Here is a 24,085-nt window from a genome sequence, read left to right as displayed (position 1 = left end):
CCTCCCCTCCAACCACCTGTAAATTCACATGGTAATTAACAGAGCTGTGGTTGTCTGCTGCCTCCCCACCCCCACCTTCTCCACTACCCCTCCCCCGCCACTTCTTTTGATTGGTCTTGGTTGTCTTAGAGTAACAGAAAACGGCTCTTAATTGCACAGAGCCTGCCAGAGCCCTGGATACTGGTGCGCTGGGACTGCAGGGTGTGAATGTGCTCAGCTGGGGAATCTCGGAAGGCTTATGGGGAGTCCTCTGTAAGAACAGCTTTCTGGTTTTGAGCGGATGCAGGGAGTGGGAGCTGGCGGGGAGGCGGGGTGGATGGCAGCACCCGCCCGGTTCTGTTGGGGGCCCAGATCTGTCGTTTCTTCGCCCTAAAATCCCCAGAGTGTTCTGAAAGGAGATCATATTTTTCTTGAAATGAAACCAACCTTCCATTTAGGTATTCAGTCCCTGGGTAGCTGTTTTTACATCATAATTAGACCATGTGACCATGCTGTCCCCCCAACCCTGGAGGGAGCTGTGCCCTTTGATGGGTTTGCAATACAAGAGGCAGGTCAGGTGGCTTATGAATGAATACAAACTGGGTCTGCCCTCTTGAAATAATCCTTCTGTTTAATTAGAAATGAGGTTAGGTAAAGTCACTCCCAAGCTTGTTTACCACATTGCTGTTGTCATTATTAAATAACTTGGAGCCTAGACCTAGAGATTATCATACTAAGTGAAGGAAGACATACAGAGAAAGACAAATACCATATGATACTACTCATATGTGGAATCTAATTTTTAAAAAAGATACAAATGAACTCATTTACAAAACAGAAGCAGATTTATAAATGTTGAAAAAAAACTTAACGGGTACCAAAGAGGAAATGTTGAGGGAAGTGTGGATAAATCAGGAGTTTGGGATGCACACACCAGTACTGCTATATATAAGGTAGATGACCGAAGGGCCCTACTGAATAGCACAGGGAACTCTGCCCAGTATTATCTGATAACCTATGTGAGAAAAGAATCTAAAAAGTGATGACTATTTGCATAAGTGTAACTGAATCACTTTACAGTACACCTGAAACTAACAAAACACTGTAAATCAGTTATACTCCAACAACATTAAAATATTTTTTGAAAATTAAATGTGTGTGTGTGTGTTAGTTGCTCAGTCGTGTCTGACTCTGTGTGACCCCATGGACTGTGGCCCACAAGGCTCTTCTGTCCATGGGATTCTCCAGGCAAGAGTACTGGAGTGGATCAGTCAGTTCAGTTGCTCAGTCGTGTCCAACTCTTTGTGACCCCATGGACTGCAGCATGACAAGCCTCAGTGTCCATCACCAACTCCCAGAGTTTAATCAAACTCATGTCCATTGAGTCAGTGATGCCATCCAGCCATCTCATCCTCTGTGGTCCCCTTCTCCTTCTGCTCCCAATCCCTCCCAGCATCAGGGTCTTTTCCAATGAGTCAGCTCTTCGCATGAGGTGGCCAAAGTACTGGAGTTTCAGCTTCAGATCAGTCCTTCCAAAGAACACCCAGGACTGATCTTTAGGATGGAGTGGCTGGATCTCCTTGCAGTCCAGGGCACTCTCAAGAGTCTTCTCCAACACTGTAGTTCAAAAGCATCAATTCTTCAGTGCTCAGCTTTCTTTAGAGTCCACCTCTCACATCCGTGCATGACTATTGGAAAAACCATAGCCTTGACTAGATGGACCTTTGTTGGCAAAGTAGTGTCCCTGCTTTTTAATATGCTATTTCTCACTTCCACTGTATAATCATTAGGGATTTGATTTAAGGCATAACTGGAGTAGGTAGGTAAGCATAAACAAAGATTTAAAAAGAAAAATCCACTGAAACTTGCTCTGAGTTATTATTATTATTATTATTAAGTAAACATAGACAAAACCTTAAAAAAGTAAATAACTTGTAACTAGTTTCAGTGGACCTGAGTCAAGTTTACCTGGTTCCTTCTCCAATGGATGTGGTTTGCGGTAGGAGGCCACACGCAATGAGCAGTGTGTGTTTGGGCCCCACGTCATCTGTCCTGGCTGTGGATCCAAGAACCAGAAGATCCTGTGCTCCTGCCGATTCCCCAGGCCCCGATGCTGGGCAGTCATCAGGGAGGGGCCAGGCAGGAGGAAGGGCTCACAGACTCACCAGGATACTTTTTGTTTCATTGTGCAGTTGAATGCACCTCAGTCTCTCGGAGTTTAGTTTTTACTCTTACTTGTTTTTGCCAGCCTTGGCGAGTTTACCAGGAAGTTTTGAAACCATGTACAAGTGGTCGAAATAAAATGTCCGTGTGGTTGAGTTTGTTGTTAAACACAGGACATGCTTCAGGGACACGAGCTTTTATCTGTTGACTCTTTGCCAGCAGTCACTTAAAGCTTGGTGGACTCCGAGGAGAGCTATGGATGGGAGTGTCCACAGCTTGTAAGAAGAGAGAGACCCTCAGACCAGGGACTGGTCAGGGTGTCTGCTCTTCCAGCCCAGCCTTGGCAATGTGCGAAAATAAGTTTTAAAATGCCCTCTTGTCATCTTACACTGCATAGACTATCATCTGTCTAAAGTCAGTGCGGTTTCTGTATTTTTTCCTTCTGGGAAATGACTGTAGGCCATGCTCTTCAGCCATCATCCATTTGCCTCTAGGCAGAAGCCTGGAGGGAAGGGTGATGGGGTGTGAGGAAAAAGGTGATGTGCAAACAGGAGACTGCTTGAAGTAAGACTAAACTACCCAGGGATGTATTTGTCACTCCCAAGATGGGCAACCTTCGAGTGCAGAACTATTCTCCCTGCCTTTCTGGGACCCCATTGACTTCTTGACCCCCCGCCCCCTGCCCCCGCCAGGATTCTTCTCATGGTACCCTCTGGCCATGCCCCTTTTGTTGGCTCCTCACCAAGCCTGGGCCCCCTACCCCCAGTTATCCCATCACTAACATTTTTTTCCTCCCATCTTTCCACCCAATTCAACATCCTTTTACTCTCTGTAGGCTCAGCTCAACTGGAAATTTAAAAAGAAACAAGTATTAGGTCAAAGCTAGAGGAATTCAGTGAAGAGTATGAATGACTTGAAGGAGGAAATGTGTGACCCTGAACTCATCATCACTGGTGAAATGTGAGAAAGAGCGGAGGTTTTCTGAGCAGAGAGGTCCCTCAGTGTGGTGGTTTCTTGCTGGGCGTCCAGATGTATTCATGCCTGTTGTCACTGTGGTTTTTGGTCCTGAACTAGGGTTGGAGCAACCTCATCACCTTGGAAACACTGCCAGACGCATGCCGTGTGAGATTCCTGGGGTAGGGACAGAATCTTGTCTGAGGTCCCTGAGGATGGAGGTCAGGGCACTGGATGAGCCAGTCTGCCTCTTATCCCAAAGGATTTTGTGGGCCCTAAGGGCTGAAATGTTGAAAGGAGTGGACTTTGGCATAGACTGGCAGTCAGCATCAAGCACAGCAAGCACCAGCCTTGAGCTGCATAAGAATGTGGACAGTGAGCTGGGGGTGCCTGGGTATGCTAGCCATCTGACTGAGGTCAGGTAAGGCAGGGACATTTGAACACCATCTCCCTTCGAGCTGGCAGATCTTCTGCTGATGTGGAAACACTGGCTGCCGTTCACACCACTCACTCTGCCTGTTCTTCTGCCCTAGTTTGGAAAGGTCTTTCCTTCCTCTCTGGTTTCTCCTGCTCCTGGCTCTTCTTCCAGCCATGGAAAGCAGAGGGCAGGGCTTTGTAATGTGTCCCAGCAGGGAAACAAGCAGAACCTGATTTTTTTTGTCCATCCTTCTCTGCATTTTGCTTGCTCATATTTTCACCCTTGTCTGGGCTTGCATTTAAAGTGAACGTCTTGGCCGATGCGGGCTTAGATTTAGTCACTGAGAGGAACTGGCTCAAGCCCACATGTATCTAGGTTTTTCATTGCTGAGTGTTTTTGAACTCTCAGCATTTTCATTGATGCTTCAGTTCTCACCTTCGTATTTTGATCCATGACATGCTGTTTATCTTTTACCTGCTTTAAAGTGACATTTAGGGGATAGAAAGCATCTTCAAACATATTTGGGCTTCCCTGGTGGCTCAGACAGGAAAGAACCTGCCTGTAATGCAAGAGACCCAGGTTGGATCCCTGGGTGAGGAAGATTCCCTGAAGAAGGGAATGGCAACCCACTCCAGTATTCTTGCCTGGAGAATTCCACGGACAGAGAAGCCTGGCAGACTACAGTCCACGGGGTCGCTGTGAGTCAGACACAACTGAATGACTAACACTTTGAACATAAACACTAGAAGTGTTTCAGAGGGACCATTCTCTGTTGGGTGGAGAGTAGTTACTATTGCTGCTTCTCTTTTTTCACTGCAGTGACTTATTTTCTTCCTTTCTTCCTTTCTTTTTTAAAAGTGTTTATTTCTTTGACTGCACCTGGTCTTTGTTGCCTCATGCATGACCTTTGATCTCTGTTGAGGCACATGACATCTTTAACTGTGGGGTGTGAGCTCTCAGCTGTGATATGTGGGACTAGTCCCCTGACCAGGGATTGAACTCAGGCCTCTGGAACTGGGCGTGTGGAGTCTTAGCCACTGGATCACCAGGGACGTCTGGCGCTGTCTGTCACCTTTTCAACCTATCGTGGCCGTGTACAGTGTGCTTCTGGCACATGTCACCTTCCTTGCAAGCTCATCAGTCATGTTGCATTAGGGCTCACTTTAATGACTTCATTTTAACTTGATCACTTTTGTAGAGACACTGTTTCCCAATAAAGTCACACTCTGAGGCACTGGGGGTTAGGACTTGGCATACAAATTTTGTGGGGACCAGAAATAGTTACTTTGTTTGGTCATCAGATGTAGACCCTGTGGTTATAGCAGTGTTTAAAGAGTCTGCCCTCAGGGAGCTTACATTCTATTAAAAGGACACTGACAACAAATAATGCAGGTTTTGCTTGCTCCTTAGAAGGAAAGCTATGACAGACCTAGATAGTGTATTAAAAAGCAGAGACATCACTTTGGCTGCAGAGGCCCGTATAGTCAAAGCTATGGTCTTTCCATTAGTCATGTATGGATGTGAGAGTTGGACCATAAAGAAAGCTGAACACCAAATAGTCGATGCTTTTGAATTGTGGTGTTGGAGAAGATTCTTGAGAGTCTCTTGGAAAGCAAGGAGATCAAACCAGTCAATCCTAAAGATTAAAATTAACCCTGAATATTCATTGGAAGGACTGATGCTAAAGCTGAAACTCCAATATTTTGGCCACCTGATGCAAAGAGCTGACTTATTGGAAAAGACCCTGATGCAGGGAAAGATTGAAGGCAGGAGGAGAAGGGAGCAACAGAGAATGAAGACGGTTGGATGGCATCACTGACTTATTAGACATGAGTTTGAGCAAACTCCAGGAGATAGTGAAGGACAGGGAAGCTGGCGTGCTGCAGTCCATGGGGTCACAAAGAGTTGGACAGAACTTAGTGACTGAGCAACAACACAAGGTTATGTAGCGGTGGAAAAATTTTCCTTTCTTCCCTTCTTTGGCTGGACTGATAATTAAATTGATATAAGACAGATTAACAGGAGAAAAATAAACTTAATTATGTATATATGAGATTCCCATAAAGATATGAAGACTCAAAGGGCAACCACATAATTGAAGTTTATGTAACATCCTGAATGAAGAAAAGGGGTGTAGAAGTCTGGGGGTTCAAAGTTGGAGGAAAGCCATTCATGGGAAGGCAGAGGAGATGTTTGAAAAACAAGTTTCCCTGTTATGCAGATACGTTTCCTAGATAAAAAATAATTATGGGTACAGGCCACCTTTCCAATATAAATTTAGGTGGTTGACTTTTCTTAAATCTGATGGGTTTTGATTGCCTTTACCCTCAAATATTGGGTTGGCCAAAAAGTTCATTCAGATTTTCCTGGAACATCTTATGGAAAAACCTGAATGAACTTGTTGGCCAACCCAGTAATCCTTATGCCAAAGAGATATGTTTTAGGGTAACAAAACCTTCTCCCCTTTCAGTTGTGATAAGCATTTGGAAGAAAAATAAGATAATATGAGGGAACAGAAAGTGACTTTGGGCTCAGTGCAGAGACCTGATTGGGCTGGGAACTGAGCCTTGTAAAGGGCATTCCAGGCAGAGGGACAGCACGTGCAGAGGCTCAGGGCAGCAATGAGCACGGTGTGCCGGGACAGCAAGGAGGCCAGCGTGGCTGCAGCAGAGGGAGCCAGGGGAGGGTCTGTGCCGCACGACCCTGAGCAGACTGGCAAGGACCAGACCCCTCAGGCCTGATAGGCACTGTGAGGGTTTAGAATTCTAAGAGGGGTAGGGAGTGCTTTTGAATTAATCAAATAGGAAATGCTACTTTGTTCCTTTGCAAGATCTGTTCTTCTCTGGCCCCAGTTACTTCTATTCTGGGCAGCTTGCACTCCCTGGGAGTCCCGAGCAGGCCTGGCCTTGCACTGTGCCTCTCCTCCACATTGCGAGATACATCTCCACGGGAATCCTGATCTCTGCACACACCCTGAGCAAAGACTGTCTGCCCTTTGTCTGGACTGTCTTGTCAGGGTGTTTTACAGTGAACAGCCTTGGGAGGTAGAGCCAGGTCTCCTTCTGGAGCAAAGGGTGGGTGGGTCTTTCCCATTATAAAAGGTCAGGTTGCCTGAGTTTAGGGTTCCTTTCCTGTAATGTAGCCTACTGCACGTGTAGGCATCATTTAGCTCTCTTCTCACTACTGGGTGGGATTTGGCCTGAAGAATGCTGATCTGCTCATGCTGGAGTCTTTGTTTCTGACCCTGGAGTCTTGTGTCTTTTTCCAGCTCTCGTGAAGCTGTGGCAGAAGACCATGTTAGTTTCTAAGCTTGTGAGTCAAATCTCAGATGCTTGACAATTCTCAACACCCTTAAAATAGTTCTCATGTTGGCATCATGACTGAAAGTTTGACCATGGGTCAATGCTTTGGTGTATGTGTGTGGTTTTTAAACTTTTTTCTGTTATTTTTGGAACTCTTCACACTTCCCTCTTCCATGAAACCTACCAGAAAACAGATCTAATTGAAACTGCCCTGGTCTGAGGAAAGGCAAGAACTTAGAGGGCGAGGTGAGGACATGGTCTCAGAAGTTTCTCTGCTTAATGGCCTGTGAACCATGGAGCACTGACGCGGCTTTTAACGTAAGAAATGTTAAGTGCTGTCATCCTGGGTACCTGCATTTTAAGGATTCAGGCCTCCTTTGAGTGAGATGTGTGCACTGTGGAAATGGGGGTGGGAGTGTTTCTGAGAGTAAGTCAGGTGGACTGGATTCCTCCATGCCACGTGTCTCTCTCCACAGTCTAGGCAAGCTGTGGTCCACGGGCCAAATTCCAGTTTTATTGAAACACAGACACTCCCACTTGTTTATATGTGTTTTCTGGATGCTTTGGTGCTTCAGTGACAAAGATGAGTAATTGTGATGGAGACCTTGTGTTCTGTCAGTTCAGTTCAGTTCAGTCGCTCAGTTGTGTCCGACTTTTCCAATGAGTCAGCTCTTCGCATCTGGTGGCCAGAGTATTGGCGTTTCAGCTTCAGCATCAGTCCTTCCAATGAATATTCAGGACTGATTTCCTTTAGGACTGACTGCTTTGATCTCCTTGCAGTCCAAGGGACTCTCAAAAGCCTTTTCCAACACCCCAGTTCAGAAGCATCAGTTCTTTGGCACTCGGCTGTCTCTGTGGTCCAACTCTGATATCCATACATGACTACTCGAAAAACCATTAAATACGTCTTGTAAACATATGAAATATGTTTTGTCAAATATGTGTTGTGAAATATGAAAAGCCATTAAATGTGTCTTGTAAACCCTAAAATATTTAGTATCTGGCTTGATGCCATCCAAGCTTTGCTTGTGGTTTGGTGCTCAGCAGAAGCTCTGATACTTTGGCCACCTGATCCAAAGAGCCAACTCATTGGAAAAGACCCTGATGCTGGGAAAGATTGAAGGCCAAAGGAGAAGAGGGAAGAAGAGGATGAGATGGTTAGATAGCATCACTGACTCAATGAACATGAATTTGAGCAAACTCTGGGAAATAGTGAAGGAGAGGGAAGCCTGGCATGCTGCAGTCATGGTGTCCCAGAGTAGGAAACGACTTAGCAACCAAACAACAGCAACATACTTGGCTCAAATGCTTGTGTGGCAGATATAATTTTTCAAACAACAAGGACACATAATCAACGCCCCTTGAGGAGGGCTCCCCACATCCACTGCTTGATGATACTTTGGAAGAAGACATCCTCTCTGGAACCTGAGAGACCCTTTGAGCCTTTTCATTTATGGGTGCAAAACAGCTGTCAATTCCTGATGCTTTTTTCTTTTGAAAAATGCCTAGAAATTATGTATCATGTTAGATTAGTCAACATTTTAAAAAACAACCTAGCATTTCTAAACATGTTAATTTTACCATGGATGGGTGCCACTGTTTTAACAATCTGAGAATTTTAAATGCAGAGGGATTGTTTTAGGGGCTTTGTTTGAATTAATTAAAGCCTGCCATGTTAATAAGGAAACAGGCAGGTGACTGACAAGGCAGAGGTCTGGAAAACTGGAAATGGTTGCCGAATTTAGGATTCATGAAGGCAGCTTCCTAATTGGCTTGACAAAGGGTCATCCATGTGTTTATGACAGCCAGTGAAGACTGAAGTAATTATAAACCATGTGTTAACCAGTGTGTTTCTGGGCAATTACAGGACTGCTTCCACTTAAACCATTATTTTGCCTTGAGGCGGAGGCATTACATCACGCTAGGGGCTTTGTCAGAGTCACCTCCGAACACTTGAATGGGGGAGAGTCATCTTTGGGTTCTGCTGAAGATGGTAGAGGAGTAAAACATGGACAGCAGGCGAGATACTGGAGTTGTAAGGAAAAATATTTTACAAGGCTTGACTCTAAATAATAACTTGCGATTGTTATAGGAACCCTGTCGTCATTGACAGCTGACAGAGCAAGCATTTTGTGCCTCTTTTGAAAGGGTCTCTGTGACTCCGCGGTATGCCCGTGCTGGAGATGTTCTTCGAGTGATTGGGCAATGGTTCAGTTTACAGGTCCGTGTCTTCAAAAAGACATACATAGATCACTTAGAGCAGGTCTGGAGTAGACAATGAAAATACAGAAAAATTAGAAAGTAGGAGTCAAGTGAGGGAGAGGTGGGGTGAACGCAGATTGTTAAATCAGATTCACACGGATCATAGATTTTACCCAGCGTCAAACTTCCCCTGAGAACTCAGTTGGTAAAGAATCTGCCTGTGATGCATGAGACCTAGGTTCAATCTCTGGGTCAGGAAGATCCCCTGGAGAAAGGAATGGCTACCCGCTCTAGTATTCTTGCCTGGGAAATCCTATAGACAGAGGAGCCTGGCAGGCTACAGTTCATGGGGTCGCAAAGAGTCGGACACGACTGAGCGACTAAACCACCACCTCTTCCAGGCTTTACTAGCACTTTCAGTGACACAGACAATTGAGAGGCTCGGGAGAAGCAGAGAGAAGTCTGGCACACTGAGAATGTCTCCCAGGGCCCCCTGCACCCCTCAGGACATGTACCCCTGACTCAGAATACTAGATGAGGTCCATGGGGTTACCTCAAACAGTGCAAAGCATTTAAATTATGAAAGAGCTCTGGTGTATGCCCCCTCATTATTCTGTAGAATATGTGACATTCTCCAGGGACTATACCCCAAAGATATTTGATGTCTTGAGTCCAAGTCATCCTATGGCCAGAGACATCCTGCTAAGGGTATTCTATAGTCAAACCTTCTTCCTAGCAAATACTGTTAGTCTAGTTACCTGGAGGTTCACTTGATAAGAAAATCAGATAGATTTACCTGGCTTCTTGGGCTTCCCAGGTGGTGTTCATGGTAAAGAATCCACCTTCCAATGCAGCGAGTTCAGTCCCTGGGTTGGGAAGATCCCCTGGAGGAGGGCATGGCAACCCACTCCAGTCTTCTTGCCTGGAGAATCCCCATGGACAGAGGAGCCTGGCATGCTACAGTCCATGATATCAATTCAGTAGTGTCCGACTCTTTGTGACCCCATGGACTGTAGCCCGTCAGGCTCCTCTGTCCATGGGATTCTCCAGGCAAGAATGTTGGAGTGGGTAGCCATTCCCTTCTCCAGGGGATCTTCCTGACCCTGGGTTCGAACCCGTGTCTCCTGTGGCTTGTGAACTGCAGGCAGAATCTTTACTCCTGAGCACGTGGGGAAGCCCATAGGGTTACGTAGAGTCGGAAATGACTGAAGCAACATAGCATGAATGCACACACCTGCCTTCTTTCCTTTTTTGGGGAGGCTTACCCACGCCTACCCTCAACACACACACATATACACATAGCCAGTAAATGGACCACAGGCCAGCTATTTAACTCCTGAAGGTATAAAAAAGTGGAATTATTCAGGGTTAGGCAGAAATAAAAGCAATTTGGCAGCTTTCAAATGAAGGACAATTATAATTTGGGTTCCTGGTAATAAAGTATGGAAAAAGAGTAATTACAGAAAGGGTTATCACTATAAACAATTATTTTCATTAAAAAAAGTAGAAAATGGTCAGATTTGGGGGGTTGTTAGTTTTTCAAAGCAAATGACAGCTTCCTCCTTTCTCTCCTTCCTCCTCTCTGCTGTCTGTCAGCCTGGCTCTGCTGAGTTTTGCATGTACCGGCCACCCCCTTCCGGGTTATCATATTGTCCTTGCTCCTTCCCCTTTTTCTTCCTTCTCTTTGAAGCTGGCAGAGATCCTGAATTCAGAGTAAACGCCCACAGAAGCAACAGTGTTTTCAGCTAAATATTGTAACATGCACAGGAACTTGCAGACTTATTGACAGGCTTTTCACTTCAGCATCAGGTGACCTAAGGTCTGTGCATTGAATCCAGAACACGGTAAATACTTTTAAAAATAAATTCGACTTACAGTAATACCCATAGCTAGATTTTTCTATTTTTGAAGCAGTTAGATACTTGGTTAGGTTAATAAAGGAAATCATTAAAAATAACAAAAATCAATAAAAATAGTTCTTGGGGATATTAAAGTTTTAAAGTTTCTATTCTGAATATAAAAGAAGTACATGATCATTATGGAAAATTTGGAACATATAGGGAAAAAAATCATCTACACATAATCTTATCCTTAGATTAAACACTATTATACTACTTTATTGCATTTTTCTTTTGCTTTTTTTGAGACAAAATATACATATATATAGATATGCACAGACATGTATGTAGTTATTCTCCTCTGTCCATGGAATTCTCCAGGCAAGAATATTTTCCATTCCTTTCTCCAGAAGGGAGAATATATATATGTATTATGTATATACACTATACATAATATTACATATATACATAATATTATATATAGTGTATATATTATGTATATAGACTATACATACATACATATATGTATGTATTATATATATTATGCATATACACTTGTATATTATGTGTGTGTATTTATGTATATAATGTATATATACTAATGTGAATATATACACTTGTTTCAAAAATATGTTATGATAAATATATATAGTCTGCTTTAACTAACACTGATCACTAATGTATCATTTAAGTCTTTTTTCATCCATCATCTTTTAATTAGTGCTTTAAAGCACATTATTTGCATTGACCTTTTTTGCATTTGAGATTATTTCCTTAGGCTAGATTCTTCACACTGTAATTCATAGATTAAAGATTTTATCCATTTTTATATACTCTGATATATACTGCCAAATAGTTTTCACTATCTGTGAAAAAAATAAAGTAACACCAGTTTCATAACTCTCAATACAAAAGAGCGCCTTTCACCACATCCTTCCCAGCACTGGATGTTCTCATTTTCTTTTATTTTTAATAGATAATTTGGCTAATTGTAAGGGTTCATAAGGGTTGCTTAGTTGATCAGTTGTGTCCGACTCTTTGTAATCCCATGGACTTTAGCCCACCAGGCTCCTCTGTCCATGGGATTCTCCAGGCAAGAATACTGGAATGGGTTGCCATTCCCTTCTCCAGGGAATCTTCCCAACCCAGAGCTCGAACCTGGGTCTCTTGCATTGCAGGCAGATTCTTTACCATCTGAGCCACTAGGGAAGCCCTTATACAATTTGGCTAGACAACAACAAGACAAAATTTATTGTTTCATTGAGAATTCCTGAAGGGTAGATAATTATTTCCTAATTGATCCTTTCATGAATTATCTATCCATGGCTTCTGTCCATGGGGTCACAAAGAGTCAGACACAACCGAGTGACTAAACAACCATACTTGTATCAAATGCTTTTTCCACTATGTTACTTGTCTTTTTAATATTATTTTTTCTCCGTGACTAAGTTTCAGGTTTTTATTTAGTCAAATTATATATTTTTCTGTTGCCTTGGAGGTCTTTCAAAGTAGTATGACATTTGCCCAGGTATAGGAATCAGTTCAATGAGATTATGGTACAAAAGCATTTTTAGACAGTGAAAGACACGCTACCAATGATAGGGGCAGTGACTTCTCCCCCGACTGTCACCTGGAAAGAACCTGCAGTTCTTACGGACCCACATAGAAATGTTTTCTGGTAAGGTCTGGATAAAGAGGTGTCCTTTTGCAAACTGCCACTCTTCAGCATGTATTTACATTTATGGCATCTTTCCATTTGGGTGAGCCTCACTGGAGGTGCTGACTCGCCAGGCATGGTCAGCAGCTGCCATATTGCACAGCCCAGGGCTAGAGGCTGAGGGTGGGTGGCTGACCTTTGCGATGCCCTCTAGACTCTGCACGCAGACAATCCATGGTTACATCCAGACTTGCTAGGTAATTTGAAGATGCTGCCTTCCTTGAAGGTACACACTTAAAGTAATTGGCTGTTTCTGTCTTGCCAGAAATTCAAGCCCCTCTTTCTACTCCATGCACAGGAATTGACTTATTATCCTATGCCTTTAGTGACAACAACTAATTGTCTCTTTCTTGCTGTGGCCTGAGCAGCAGATCCGAGAATGGGTTCCAGTGAGTTATAGTGTCACAGGAAAACACCGAGGCCCAGTTCTTTGCACTGGCTGTGTTGGCCCCATCGCCTCCTGAGTGGGGCCCTTCTACCATTGCTAAAATTGTGTGTAGGCTGGAACCACGCAAATTCGACAGGACTGACTTGAAATCTCTTTGCTTAACGGCCCCATCCGTGGCTTTGCTGGCATCCATCCACAGCCGGAGCTGCAAGTTATCCCTCGGCTTAATCTGGTTAAAAACAGAAAAAGAATTAGGTCAGTGGCCACTGGCTGCAAGGCAGTCTGTTTCCAGAACTCCAGCCGAACTGCGGAATATAAATCAGCAGGGAGAGTTGGCAAAGCATTACTTGGTACTTGCATTTGACTTGTTCTGGGTCCGACTTCTAGCCCTGGTTCTAGGTCTTAACACAAGAGCTCGCAGAGGGCAGTGGATCTACATTAGCAACCAGGGGTAGTGGTGGTTCAGTAGCTCAGTCGTGTCTGACTCTTGGCGACCACACAGACTGCAGTACACCAGGCTCTCCTGTCTTTCACTGTCTCCTGGAGTTTGCTTAGACTCATGTCCATTGAGTCGGTGATGCCACCCAACCATCTCAGGATGTACTTTTCCATGGTGCCTCAGGCAGGAACTGCAGGATGCTGTTTGGGGTTTGAGGCTCTGCCTGGTAGGTCGGGTCAAACTGCCCAATCTGCCAGACCTTGGGCAAGTTTCACTTTATTGTCTTTTAAGTATTAGAGCAGAGGTCCCCAACCTTTTTGGCACCAGGGACCGATTTCGTGGGAGACAGTTTTTCCAAAGACCAGGGATCGGGGGATGGTTTGGGGACGATTCAAGTGCATTACATTTATTGTGCACTTATTTCTAATCTAATGCCACCTCTGATCTGACAGGAGGTACTACTTTGCAGCCTGGAGCCTGGGGACTCCTGTTAACTAGAGCATCTGGGGTGGGGGTCTCAGAGCCTAGCAGTTTGTGCAGCAAGCTTACCCAACTAAGGCCCAGCTTTCTCTGGGATTCAGAGAGAAGGCAAGTAGATGGCTCTGGAAGGTCAGGAGGAAGGAGTTGTTCAGTCGCTCAGTCATGTCTGACTCTTTGCGACCCCATGGACTGCAGCACGCTAAGCTCCCCTGTCCTCCTTCACTGTCTCCCAGAGTTTGCTCAGAGATGGAAACCTGTAAGTCAGAAGCTTGTTCCCTTTTTTTTTTAATGTGAGCTTTATTTTTTTTAAAGATTATTTTGATGCGGACCATTTTAAAAGTTTAAATTTTATTGAATTTGTTACAGTATTGCTTCTGTTCAACTTTTGTTTGTTTGTTTGTTTTGGCCACAAGGCACGTGGGAGTCTTAGCTCCCTGACCAGGGATGGAACCTACACACCCTGCCTTGGAAAGTGAGGTCTTAACTATTGAAATGACAGGGAAGTCCCCAGAGGCTTGTTCTTATCTCCCTGGATCGGTGGGTCTGAGGAGATTAGGGGAGAGAGAACCTCATCAGAGTTTGACCTTCCCAACTGAAAAGGCTCGTTTCCATAGGCCTTAGTTACCGACCGATAGGTCTTGTGTGGAGCGGATGTTCCAGAGTAGCGAGATGTCTGGGCTGAAGCAGTAATGAAACTACTCACTTCAGACTGGGACCCGATCCCAGGCTCACCTCACCTGGGACTTGAGCCCAAGTCTTCTAACTTCTCTCCTTTGGAAGGGACTGGAATTCAGCCGCACGTGAGATGGACTTGAACCCACAATCTCTGGCTTAGAAGGGGACTTGAACCCACAGTCTCCCAGTTGAAACAGTCTGGGACTTCCCTGGTGGTCCAGGGTTAAGACTCCATGCTCCCAATGCAGGGGATCTGGGTTTGATCCCTGGTCAGGGAACTAGATTCGGCAACTAAGAGTTGGCTAAAGATCCTGCAGGCTGGAAACTAAGACCCGATGCAGCCAAATAAATATTAAGAAAAGAAAGAAAGGAAACCCCACGTCTTAGCACAGAAGGAATTCAGCAAGAGGCCAAGTGATAGGCAAGAAGTAGATTTATTATTAATGATGTAGAATGCTTGTGAAAGACACAAATGGGCATGCAGGAGGGCTCTGCCCTGAGAGCTAAGTGGGAAAGCAGGTTCATTCAAGGAGGGATATGCTCCACAGACAGAGTGTGGGCTGTTTCAGAAGTTAAGAGGCCACGAGGTGTGAGGTTGGTTATTCTTTATGGGCTGGGTAATTTCATAGGCTAATGAGTGGGGGGATTATCCCAATTATTTTAGGGCAGGGGCAGAGATTTCCAGGAATCGGGCCAGTGCCCACTTTGATGGTTGGCTTTGGAACTGTCATGGTGCTGGTGGGTGTGTCATTTAGCATATGCTAATGTATTATAATAAGCATATAATGAGGCTCAAGGTCTACTGGAAGTTAAATCTTTTGCCATCTTGGGCCTGTTAGGTTCTAACCAGTTCATGTTGCATCCTGAACAACTATGTCATTCTTTTTTTAAAAAATAATTTTATTTATTTATTTTGGCTGTTGTGGGTCTTCGTCACCGCAAGGGCTTTTCTCTAGTTGTGGTGAGGGGAGAGCTAGCCATTCTTCATTGAGGTGGGCAGGCTTCTCATTGCAGTGGCTTCTCTTGTGGTGGGGCACGGGCTCTAGGGCATGCCAGCTTCAATAGTTGCCACACGGACTCCATAGCTGCAGTTCCCGGGCTCTAGAGCGCAGGCTCTATAGATGTGGCACACAGCTTAGTTGTTTTGAGGAATGTGGGATCTTCCCAGAACAGGAATCAAACCTGTGTCTCCTGCATTGGCAGGAGGATTCTTTACCACTGAGCCACCAGGGAAGCCCCACTACGTCATTCATTTAAAGTTTGTGTCCTGTCCCCTTCTCTCCTGCCTCGATCAGGCCAAGCCTTGTTGGGAGCTGTTGGAGGGCCCTCCAAATTCTGGAGCCTCCAAGGACTGAGCACCAGGGCCCCAGGCACTGGCTCCTCCTTGGCCTCTGCTCCCTACTGCCACCTCCTGCAGTGTTCATCTGGTCTGCGGTTTCTCCTCTATCACACCGACTTTCTCATCTGATCTTGGGCTGAGGTGGAAGCAGAAGCTGATGAGTGGAGCGGCAATCTAGGAACAGTGAAATACAGTCCTGTCTTTGCTGCTCACACACCGTGGGGTGGAGGGTGGAGAGAATGGGCTTTTATAGTCCCCACAGAGGGTGCCTCTCTTGGGTGGGTGGCCTTGACTCTGTCCAGACCAAGCTCTGAGCTTCTTCTGCATAATCTCCTCTTTCCTCCTCTCCCCACTGGCCCCTTGCGCTGGGACCCGGTTGCTGGGCAGTGAGGGGGGTGTGGTCCAGGGTGTGGAGAGCAGGGCAGGGCCTGTCTGTCCTCTGGATCCTAGTGGCCCTGCCAGAGCCGCTTCAGCAGTGAAAGTCCCTGCATTATGTTCCCTTTCTTTCTCTGTGTCCCAGTTTCCACATTGGTGACAGGGAAGGGCCATGGAGTGAGCTAAATTTGGGCCTAATTGGTGCAGCTTAGGATACTGGGAGAAGCCTGGGTTAAGGAGTCAAAGAGACTTGGGTTGAAATTTTAGGTTCCCTACTTAACAGCTGTGAGGTCGCAGCTGAGTTGTTTAACCTCCCAGGGTCTCACTTAACACACTTCTAGAAAAGGATCCACAAACCCAGCTCATCAGATTTTCTAATGAAAACAAGGACACATGTGGAGTGCTCAGGACAGGGCCTGCCTCACCGTCTAGCCTCAATATCTATTGTTATTTAAAGAGACTTATGTGAAAAGTACTTTTCAAATGTCAGCTGCTTGATCAGCACACAGCAGGAGAGGTGAATGGGTTATTTTGTTTTATTTCATCTTTCTTGAATTTATTCTGCTTCCCCAAAATATGGGGATCAAAATACCTTGATTATATAAAACTCCCTTGTTGAGAATCCACATGGAGTAGAACTCATGTGGCTTTTTCTGATAAAATTTAGTGCTGCTTTCCAGATTCAAAGCAGGCACTCAGTCATCAGCAGAAGGTGGCTTTTCTGTGAATTGTCATTTTCATTTGGGTTCAGCCAGCCCACTGGGCGCCTGCTGTGTACAGAGGACTGTGTACGGCATGGATGAATTCAGACTCTTGTAACCTCAAAGCCCACAGTCTAGAAGTGAAAGAGATGTTACAAGTGCTTGGATGACAACGTGTGTGCTCAGTTGCATCAAACTCTTGGTGACCCCATGGACTGTAGCCCACCAGACTCCTCTGTCCATGGAATTCTCTGGGCAAGGATATTAGAGTGGATTACCATTTCCTTGTCTAGGAGATCTTCCTGATTCAGGAATCGAACTCATGTCTCTTGTGTCTCCTGCATTGACAGGCAGATTCTTTACTGCTGACCCACCTGGGAAACCCCTATATGACAATATCTCGACAGTAAATAACTCTACAGCAGTTCCCATAAAGGGGCTGAGGAATTTCAAAAGAAGCAGCAGTTCCTTTGAGCTGGTAAGAAAAGCAAAGCCTTCTCAAGGTGGCGGCATTTGGCTGTGCCTGGAAGTTCAGTTCAGTTCAGTTGCTTAGTTGTGTCCGACTCTTTGCGACCCCATGAACCTCAGCACGCCAGGCCTCCCTATCCATCACCATCTCCCAGAGTCCACCCAAACCCATGTCCATTGAGTTGGTGATGCCATCCAACCATCTCATCCTCTGTCGTCGCCTTTTCCTCCTGCCCTCAATCTTTCCCAGCATCAGGGACTTTTCCAGTGAGTCAGCTCTTCGCATCAGGTGGCCAAAGTATTGGAGTTTCAGCTTCAACATCACTCCTTCCAATGAACATCCAGGACTGATCTCCTTTAGGATGAACTGGTTAGATCTCCTTGCAGTCCAAGGGACTCTCAAGAGTCTTCTCCAACACCACAGTTCAAAAGCATCAATTCTTTGGTGCTCAGCTTTCTTAATACTCCAACTCTCACATCCACACACAACCAATGGAAAAACCATAGCCTTGAGTAGACGGACCTTTGTTGACAAAGTAATGTCTCTGCTTTTTAATATGCTGTCTATGTTGGTCATAACTTTCCTTCCAAGGAGTAAGCGTCTTTTAATTTCATGGCTGCAGTCACCATCTGCAGTGATTTTGGAGCCCAGAAAAATAACGTCAGCCACTGTTTACACTGTTTCCCCATCTATTTGCCATGAAGTGATGGGACTGGATGCCATGATCTTCACTTTCTGAATGTTGAGCTTTAAGCCAACTTTTTCACTCTCCTCTTTAACTTTCATCAAGAGGCTTTTTAGTTCCTCTTCCCTTTCTGCCATAAGGGTGGTGTCATATGCATATCTGAGGTTATTGATATTTCTCCCAGCAGTCTTGATTCCAGCTTGTGCTTCCTGCAGCCCAGCATTTCTCGTGATGTACTCTGCATAGAAGTTAAATAAGCAGGGTGACAATATACAGCCTTGATATACTCCTTTTCCTATTTGGAACCAGTCTGTTGTTCCATCTCCAGTTCTAACTGTTACTTCCTGACCTGTATACAGGTTTCTCAAGAGGCAGGTCAGGTGGTCTGGTATTCCCATCTCTTTCAGAATTTTCCACAGTTTATTGTGATCCACACAGTCAAAGGCTTTGGCATAGTCAATAAAGCAGAAATAGATGTTTTTCTGGAACTCTCTTGCTTTTTCAATGATCCAGTGGATGTTGGCAATTTGATCTCTGGTTCCTCTGCCTTTTCTAAAACCAGCTTGAACATCTGGAAGTTCACGGTTTACGTATTGCCGAAGCCTGGCTTGGAGAATTTTGAGCGTCACTTTACTAGCGTGTGAGATGAGTGCAATTGTGAGGTAGTTTGAGCATTCTTTGGCATTGCCTTTCTTTGGGATTGGAATGAAAACTGACCTTTTCCATTCCTTTGACCACTGCTGAGTTTTTCCAAATTTGCTGGCATATTGAGTGCAGCACTTTCACAGCATCATCCTGGAAGACAGGGTAGGATTTAGATGACAGTAGAATGTGGTCAGAGGCAGACAGGGTCAAGATGGAGAGCCTGTCTGGGACTGACACTGCTTTTTCAGTAAGTGGTACCCACTGGAGTTCTCTGTGAGAGAAATGACCCAGTCTGACCTTTAGGAAGATAGCTGGTTGGGAGGAGACTGGAGTAGTTAACTTCTGGAAGCAGAGGGACCTTTACTGGAGCTGTTTAGGCCAATGAAGGCTGAGACAGTGGTGATAGATATGAGAGGAATCTTGTGACAGAGGCAGAAGGACCAGGACTGGGTGACTGATTTGGATGCGTTGAGAAGGTGGGCTGGAAGTGAAGTGAGCGGTAGATGGCCACGTTGGGAGTGTCAGAGGGCCTGTGCTGGCTTGGTGGAGGCCGGTGGGGAGTCAGACTGGGCTCTGTCCAGTGGCCGGGTCAGCCACCCGTCCATGTGGAGGCATCTGACAGAAAGGGGACAATAGAAACCTGGACCTGGGGCTTGGGTTCAGGGCCCCAGAAGGAGGCCTGGGAGTCACCGGCCGAGAAGTAGTGACAGCAGAGGTGGGGCGTTACAGGACATCATCCAGGTAGGTGGAAGGGGAAAGACCTGACACAGAGCCTTGGGAGAGGACCACACAAGAAGAGGCAGAGGAGGAAGAAGACCTGCAGAGGGAGGGAGGAGAGTGAGGAAGTGGAGCCGGAGGAGGCACTTTAGAGGCAGGGAGTCTGAACCTCTGACCTCCTGCTGGCTGACTCCAGGCAAGAACCAGACCTTTCTACTGCCGTATGGGGGGACTAATGTCCACCCTACCCCACCAGGTGTCCTGAAGGGCACTTAGTAGATGCTTATTGCTTCTTTCCCGTAGAGACCTGGGGAGGCATGGGAAGAAGTAGGGTGGGGGGCACGTCAGCATCCTATGCTTTAGGAAAGGACACTCCTGTTGGGTTACTCCTGAGCTGAGGAGGTGGGGGACGGACCTTGGCACTTGCCGTGGATAGCAGGTCTGAAAAGCTGATAGCCAGGCGCTGATGAGTAAGGGGATGAGGAGGAAGAGAGAAGGCTCTGGAAGCTCCCTTTGAAACCACGTAGCCGAGAAGGGAGGGTGGAGAACCACGTGGCATTAGAGGAAGCAGGGTAAAGGGAAGGGCGTCTTGGTAGTGCGTCACTGAAACCCTCTGACCTCTCAGGAAGAGGGAGCTAGTTCCTGGCAGAAATCCATTTCTTGGATTTGGCCTCTGGGGTTGAAGCGTTCGGGTGTGTGTTCAGAGATGCCAGCCGATGCACTCTGGAAGGAAGAAGTCTGTCACGTGAGCCAGGGAAACTGTGGTTGGTCTTGTGAGCCCATTGGGGCCCCGGCCGGGTTTCTGAATTAGATGTCCTGTGACCCAGTCATCTTGAAAGCCTGGGAGGAGAGGGCTGCTGGCTTTCCAGGGACTTTTCCAAGGGAAGGGAGACAGTGTGACCTGTCTCCTTCTGAAATGAGTGATGGGGCTTCAAGGGAAGAGCAAAGGAAGTATCCAGTAGGTAGATGAGTCTAAGAACCTTGGGGCCTTTCTCAGTTTCGAAGCCTAGTTTCAGAAAAGTGTGGGCAGTTTCTCAGCTGTCTCTGCCTTGCAGACAAGCACAGCCCGATCCCAGACATTGACCTTTTCTCCTCTGTCCTCGGAATCTCAGACCTTGGCTTCTGCCACCCCTCACTGCCCACCCCATCTGCATCTTGAAGGGAGTGGTTTTGCCTTTGTCTCACTCCTCAAAGGTGACAGTAGCCAGCTGGACAGGAGGGTGTGGGAGAGGGGTAGTTGAGGGGGTTGAGGTCCCTCCACCTGCTCTGAGGAGGGGAGACGGAACGGAAGTCCCCAAAGGAAGGACTCCCAGGGAGTCAGCCCTTGAGAAGGATGTTCTTGCATGGCTGCATTCTTGCCTAAAGCCTGGGATACTTTGCTTTTAGAAAAGTTCTTTTTTCTTCCATGATTTTAATTGTGTTTCCTCTGTTCCTCCTTCAGGTTGACCTCTGGTCTAATCATCTGCTCTTTTGTCTTTAACTGCCTTCTTACCTTGCTCATGCACCAACTCCTCCCCACACCCCCCACCTCCCAGCACTTTCCTGTTTGAAGAGACAGGGTAGACAGTGGCTATGCATGTTGGCCCTACAACCAGACTGCCTGGGTCAGAAATCTCAGCTCCTTATCTACTAGTGTGTACACCTGGGCAAGTACTTCATCTCCCTGAGCCTCAGTTTCCTCATTTTTCAAATGTTATAATAATATCCATCTCATTGAGACTTCCCTGGTAGCCCAGTAGCTAAAGCCTTGCGTTCCCAATGCAGGGGGCCAGGGTTTCGATCCCTGGTCCAGGAACTAAATCCCAGACACTGCAACTAAGAGTTTGCGTGCCACAGCTAAAGATCCTGCTGCAAATAAGATCCAAATAAGTAAATAAAAATATTTTAGAAAATCCATCTCATACATGTCATATTATGAGAATTAACTAAATAAATACATATAAAGAGCTTAGAGTAGTACCTGGGAAGTTATAGGTACTCTGTCAATATTATCTATCTATATCTGTCTACTGTCTGTCTGACTCTCTTTTTTTGTAAATGCCTTCAAATCCTTTTCTAATTTTTCCAGGTGACACAGAAGGAATATATTATGTTGAAAGAGCCTACAGAAGTTATGTTTCTAGAAATGATAAATTATATAGTGTATTTTCACCGTGCTGTGTGCTTAGTCGTTCAGTCGTGTCTGACTCTTGGCGACCCTGTGGATTGTAGCCCACCAGGCTCCTCTGTCCATGGGGATCCTCGAGGCAAGAATACTGGAGTGGGTTGCCGTGCTTGCCTCTAGGGATCTCCCAAACCCAGGGACTGAACCCAGGTCTCTTCGTTGTAGGTGGGTTCTTTACTGTCTGAGCCACCAGGGAAGCCCCTAAAGTACAGCAGCTATCGCATGGAGCTCCAGTGATGGAGAGCCCATTCTCTTAGAAAACCTTCATCCTGGGTGGAAAGTCCCATCTAATATCGATCTTCCTGTGGCTTCCACTAACACGAACAAGTCTTACTGGAACAAGGAATAAATAAAGTTATTAGTTCTTGTTATTAGGAGCAAATAAAAATGCACCCAACTCTTAGGTTGAAAAAAGTCAACATAGCCAAAGGACCAGATGCAGGGACGTGTCTTTTGCATGAACTGCTGCTAATAAATTTCAACTTGTAGATTTTATATCATAGGCCTTATTTGTTACAGGTTTCAAGCCTTGATTCTTACATTCCCTGTGTTGGTCATCTCTGCTACTTTTGTGAACTTTGACCCCATACAGTACCTGATGAAAATGATGGCTAAGCTCAGAAACCAAGCCCTTTCCTGTGTCACTAAAAACCTTCCTCCAAGCTGACGTCAACAGCTTTGAATGCTCTTCAGTAGCTTGAAGACTGCCTTAGTCTGTGTTATCCACTTCACATTTCTCTGTGAAAAGCAAGCATGAGAGAATCCGTTAGAGGCTTGTTAAAATGCAGATATTCCTCCACCCCCATATATCACATGTCTTTCTTACTTATCTACCTGCAGAATGAAAGAAAATGAAATGGGAGAAGCAGTCAATATATATATATTTTTAAATATCTTTTGGAAACTCCGTTTTTAATAGAAAGTAGCATAAGATGATATGAATTGGTGAAAATTGAAAGGAAAGAGATAGCAGTTACAATATTCAAAGAATTCATTTTATCAAAAAGCTATCACTTTCAAGTAAAAGTATTTGACTACTCTGCACCTTGTAGTTCCTTGAGTTAGATGTTTAATATTAGCAATATGATGTTGTTATAGCTACAGTCGTATGGAGTCGTCTTTTAATGTGGATGTTGAGTTGAAGTGGCAATTCCCATAGGGATGTACACAGTGTATGATACATGTTGGTACTTGGGGCAATATAGCTCTTCCATCTTTCTCTGTCTCCCATTGCAAGGGAGAAGGACAAGTGGGGACACAGAGTCTCACTAGCATTTGCACAGATCACGATCTGTTCCCTGGGGCTGGCACATTGCAGCCCCCAGTGAAATCTGGGTTCCAGTAGCAAAAAAGAAAGACATAATACAGACCCTGGGGTAACTGATCTGTCTGCCACAAGCAGATGCTTGATGTTCGCTTCTTCAAGACCTGTTTTCCTCTTCTCTCATCAATCTATCAAGTTTGTCCCAAATTTCCTTTGGAGAGAACAGTTACATTCTCAGTTCTAAGAGTGGACACTGATTCAGTTCAGTTCAGTCATTCAGTCGTGTCTGACTCTTTGTGACCCCATGGACTGCAGCACGCCAGGCTTCCCTGTTCTTCACCAGTTCCCAGAGCTTGCTCAAACTCATGTCCACTGAGTCGGTGATGCCATCCAACCATCTCATCCTCTGTCATTCCCTTCTCCTCCCACCTTCAATCTTTCCCAGCATCAGGGTCCTTTCCAGTGGGTCAGTTCTTTGCATCAGGAGGCCAAACTATTGCAGTTTCAGCTTCAGCATCAGTCCTTCCAATGAATATTCAGTACTGATTTTGACGGGTTTGATCTCCTTGCTGTCCAAGGGACTCTCGAGAGTCTCCAGCACCACAGCTCAAACAGGACACTGATTGGCTTAAGCTAATAAACTCAACCCTGGCTGGATATTAGAACCAATAAGGGACTATTTTAAAATATCTGTGTGGGACCTATCTCTCAGAGCAACAAAATCAGAATCCTTTGAAGGGGTGCTTGGCTTGAAATCCAATAACATAAGCCAATCAGCATATCCCCCTGGCTCAAGGATGGGCACGTAACCCAACTCAAGCCAAGCAGATGCAGCAAGTTTTCATTTTATGCCCTCTGTTCTCTTTGAATTTTTATTTCTTTGTGATTATATTAATTATATATTAGTTATATTTGTATAGTTAAAAGTAAATTAATCTCTTTTGAAGTTGCTCCTAAAAGTATAAGATGATTTTAAAGTATATGTCATCTATTGTTAGAGTACATTTCTTCAAATGTACAAATCTCCATTTTAGGAAGAAGTAAGAAGTATATTTTAACTGTGCCATGTATCTACAACCTCACAGTAACACAGAATAGGTGTGAATAAAATGTTTTAATTTTATGTCTGAGAAGATGACCCCTGGAGCTTAAATCAGAGCTCAAGGTCAAG

General features: G+C 45.3%; 1 protein-coding gene across 2 annotated transcripts in view; it reads left to right on the top strand.

Moving 5' to 3' along the window:
• Positions 1 to 24,085, top strand: part of MREG (melanoregulin) — a 50,369-nt gene that overhangs the window by 17,290 nt on the left and 8,994 nt on the right. The window contains exon 1 of one of the 2 annotated variants that reach the window (XM_010861154.1): positions 18,882 to 20,231. The exons of the other annotated variant lie outside the window; for it this stretch is intronic. Within the exon in view, the coding sequence (XP_010859456.1) occupies positions 20,193 to 20,231 (39 nt within the window). The 5' untranslated portion in view covers positions 18,882 to 20,192. Of the gene's footprint in view, positions 1 to 18,881; positions 20,232 to 24,085 lie in introns of those variants that run through there. 2 annotated transcript variants of the gene reach the window in all.

Source organism: Bison bison, unplaced genomic scaffold (genome assembly GCF_000754665.1).
Source record: "Bison bison bison isolate TAMUID 2011002044 unplaced genomic scaffold, Bison_UMD1.0 scf7180017864471, whole genome shotgun sequence".
Lineage (NCBI taxonomy): Eukaryota > Metazoa > Chordata > Mammalia > Artiodactyla > Bovidae > Bison > Bison bison.
This window is presented reverse-complemented; position numbering and strand designations above follow the sequence as displayed.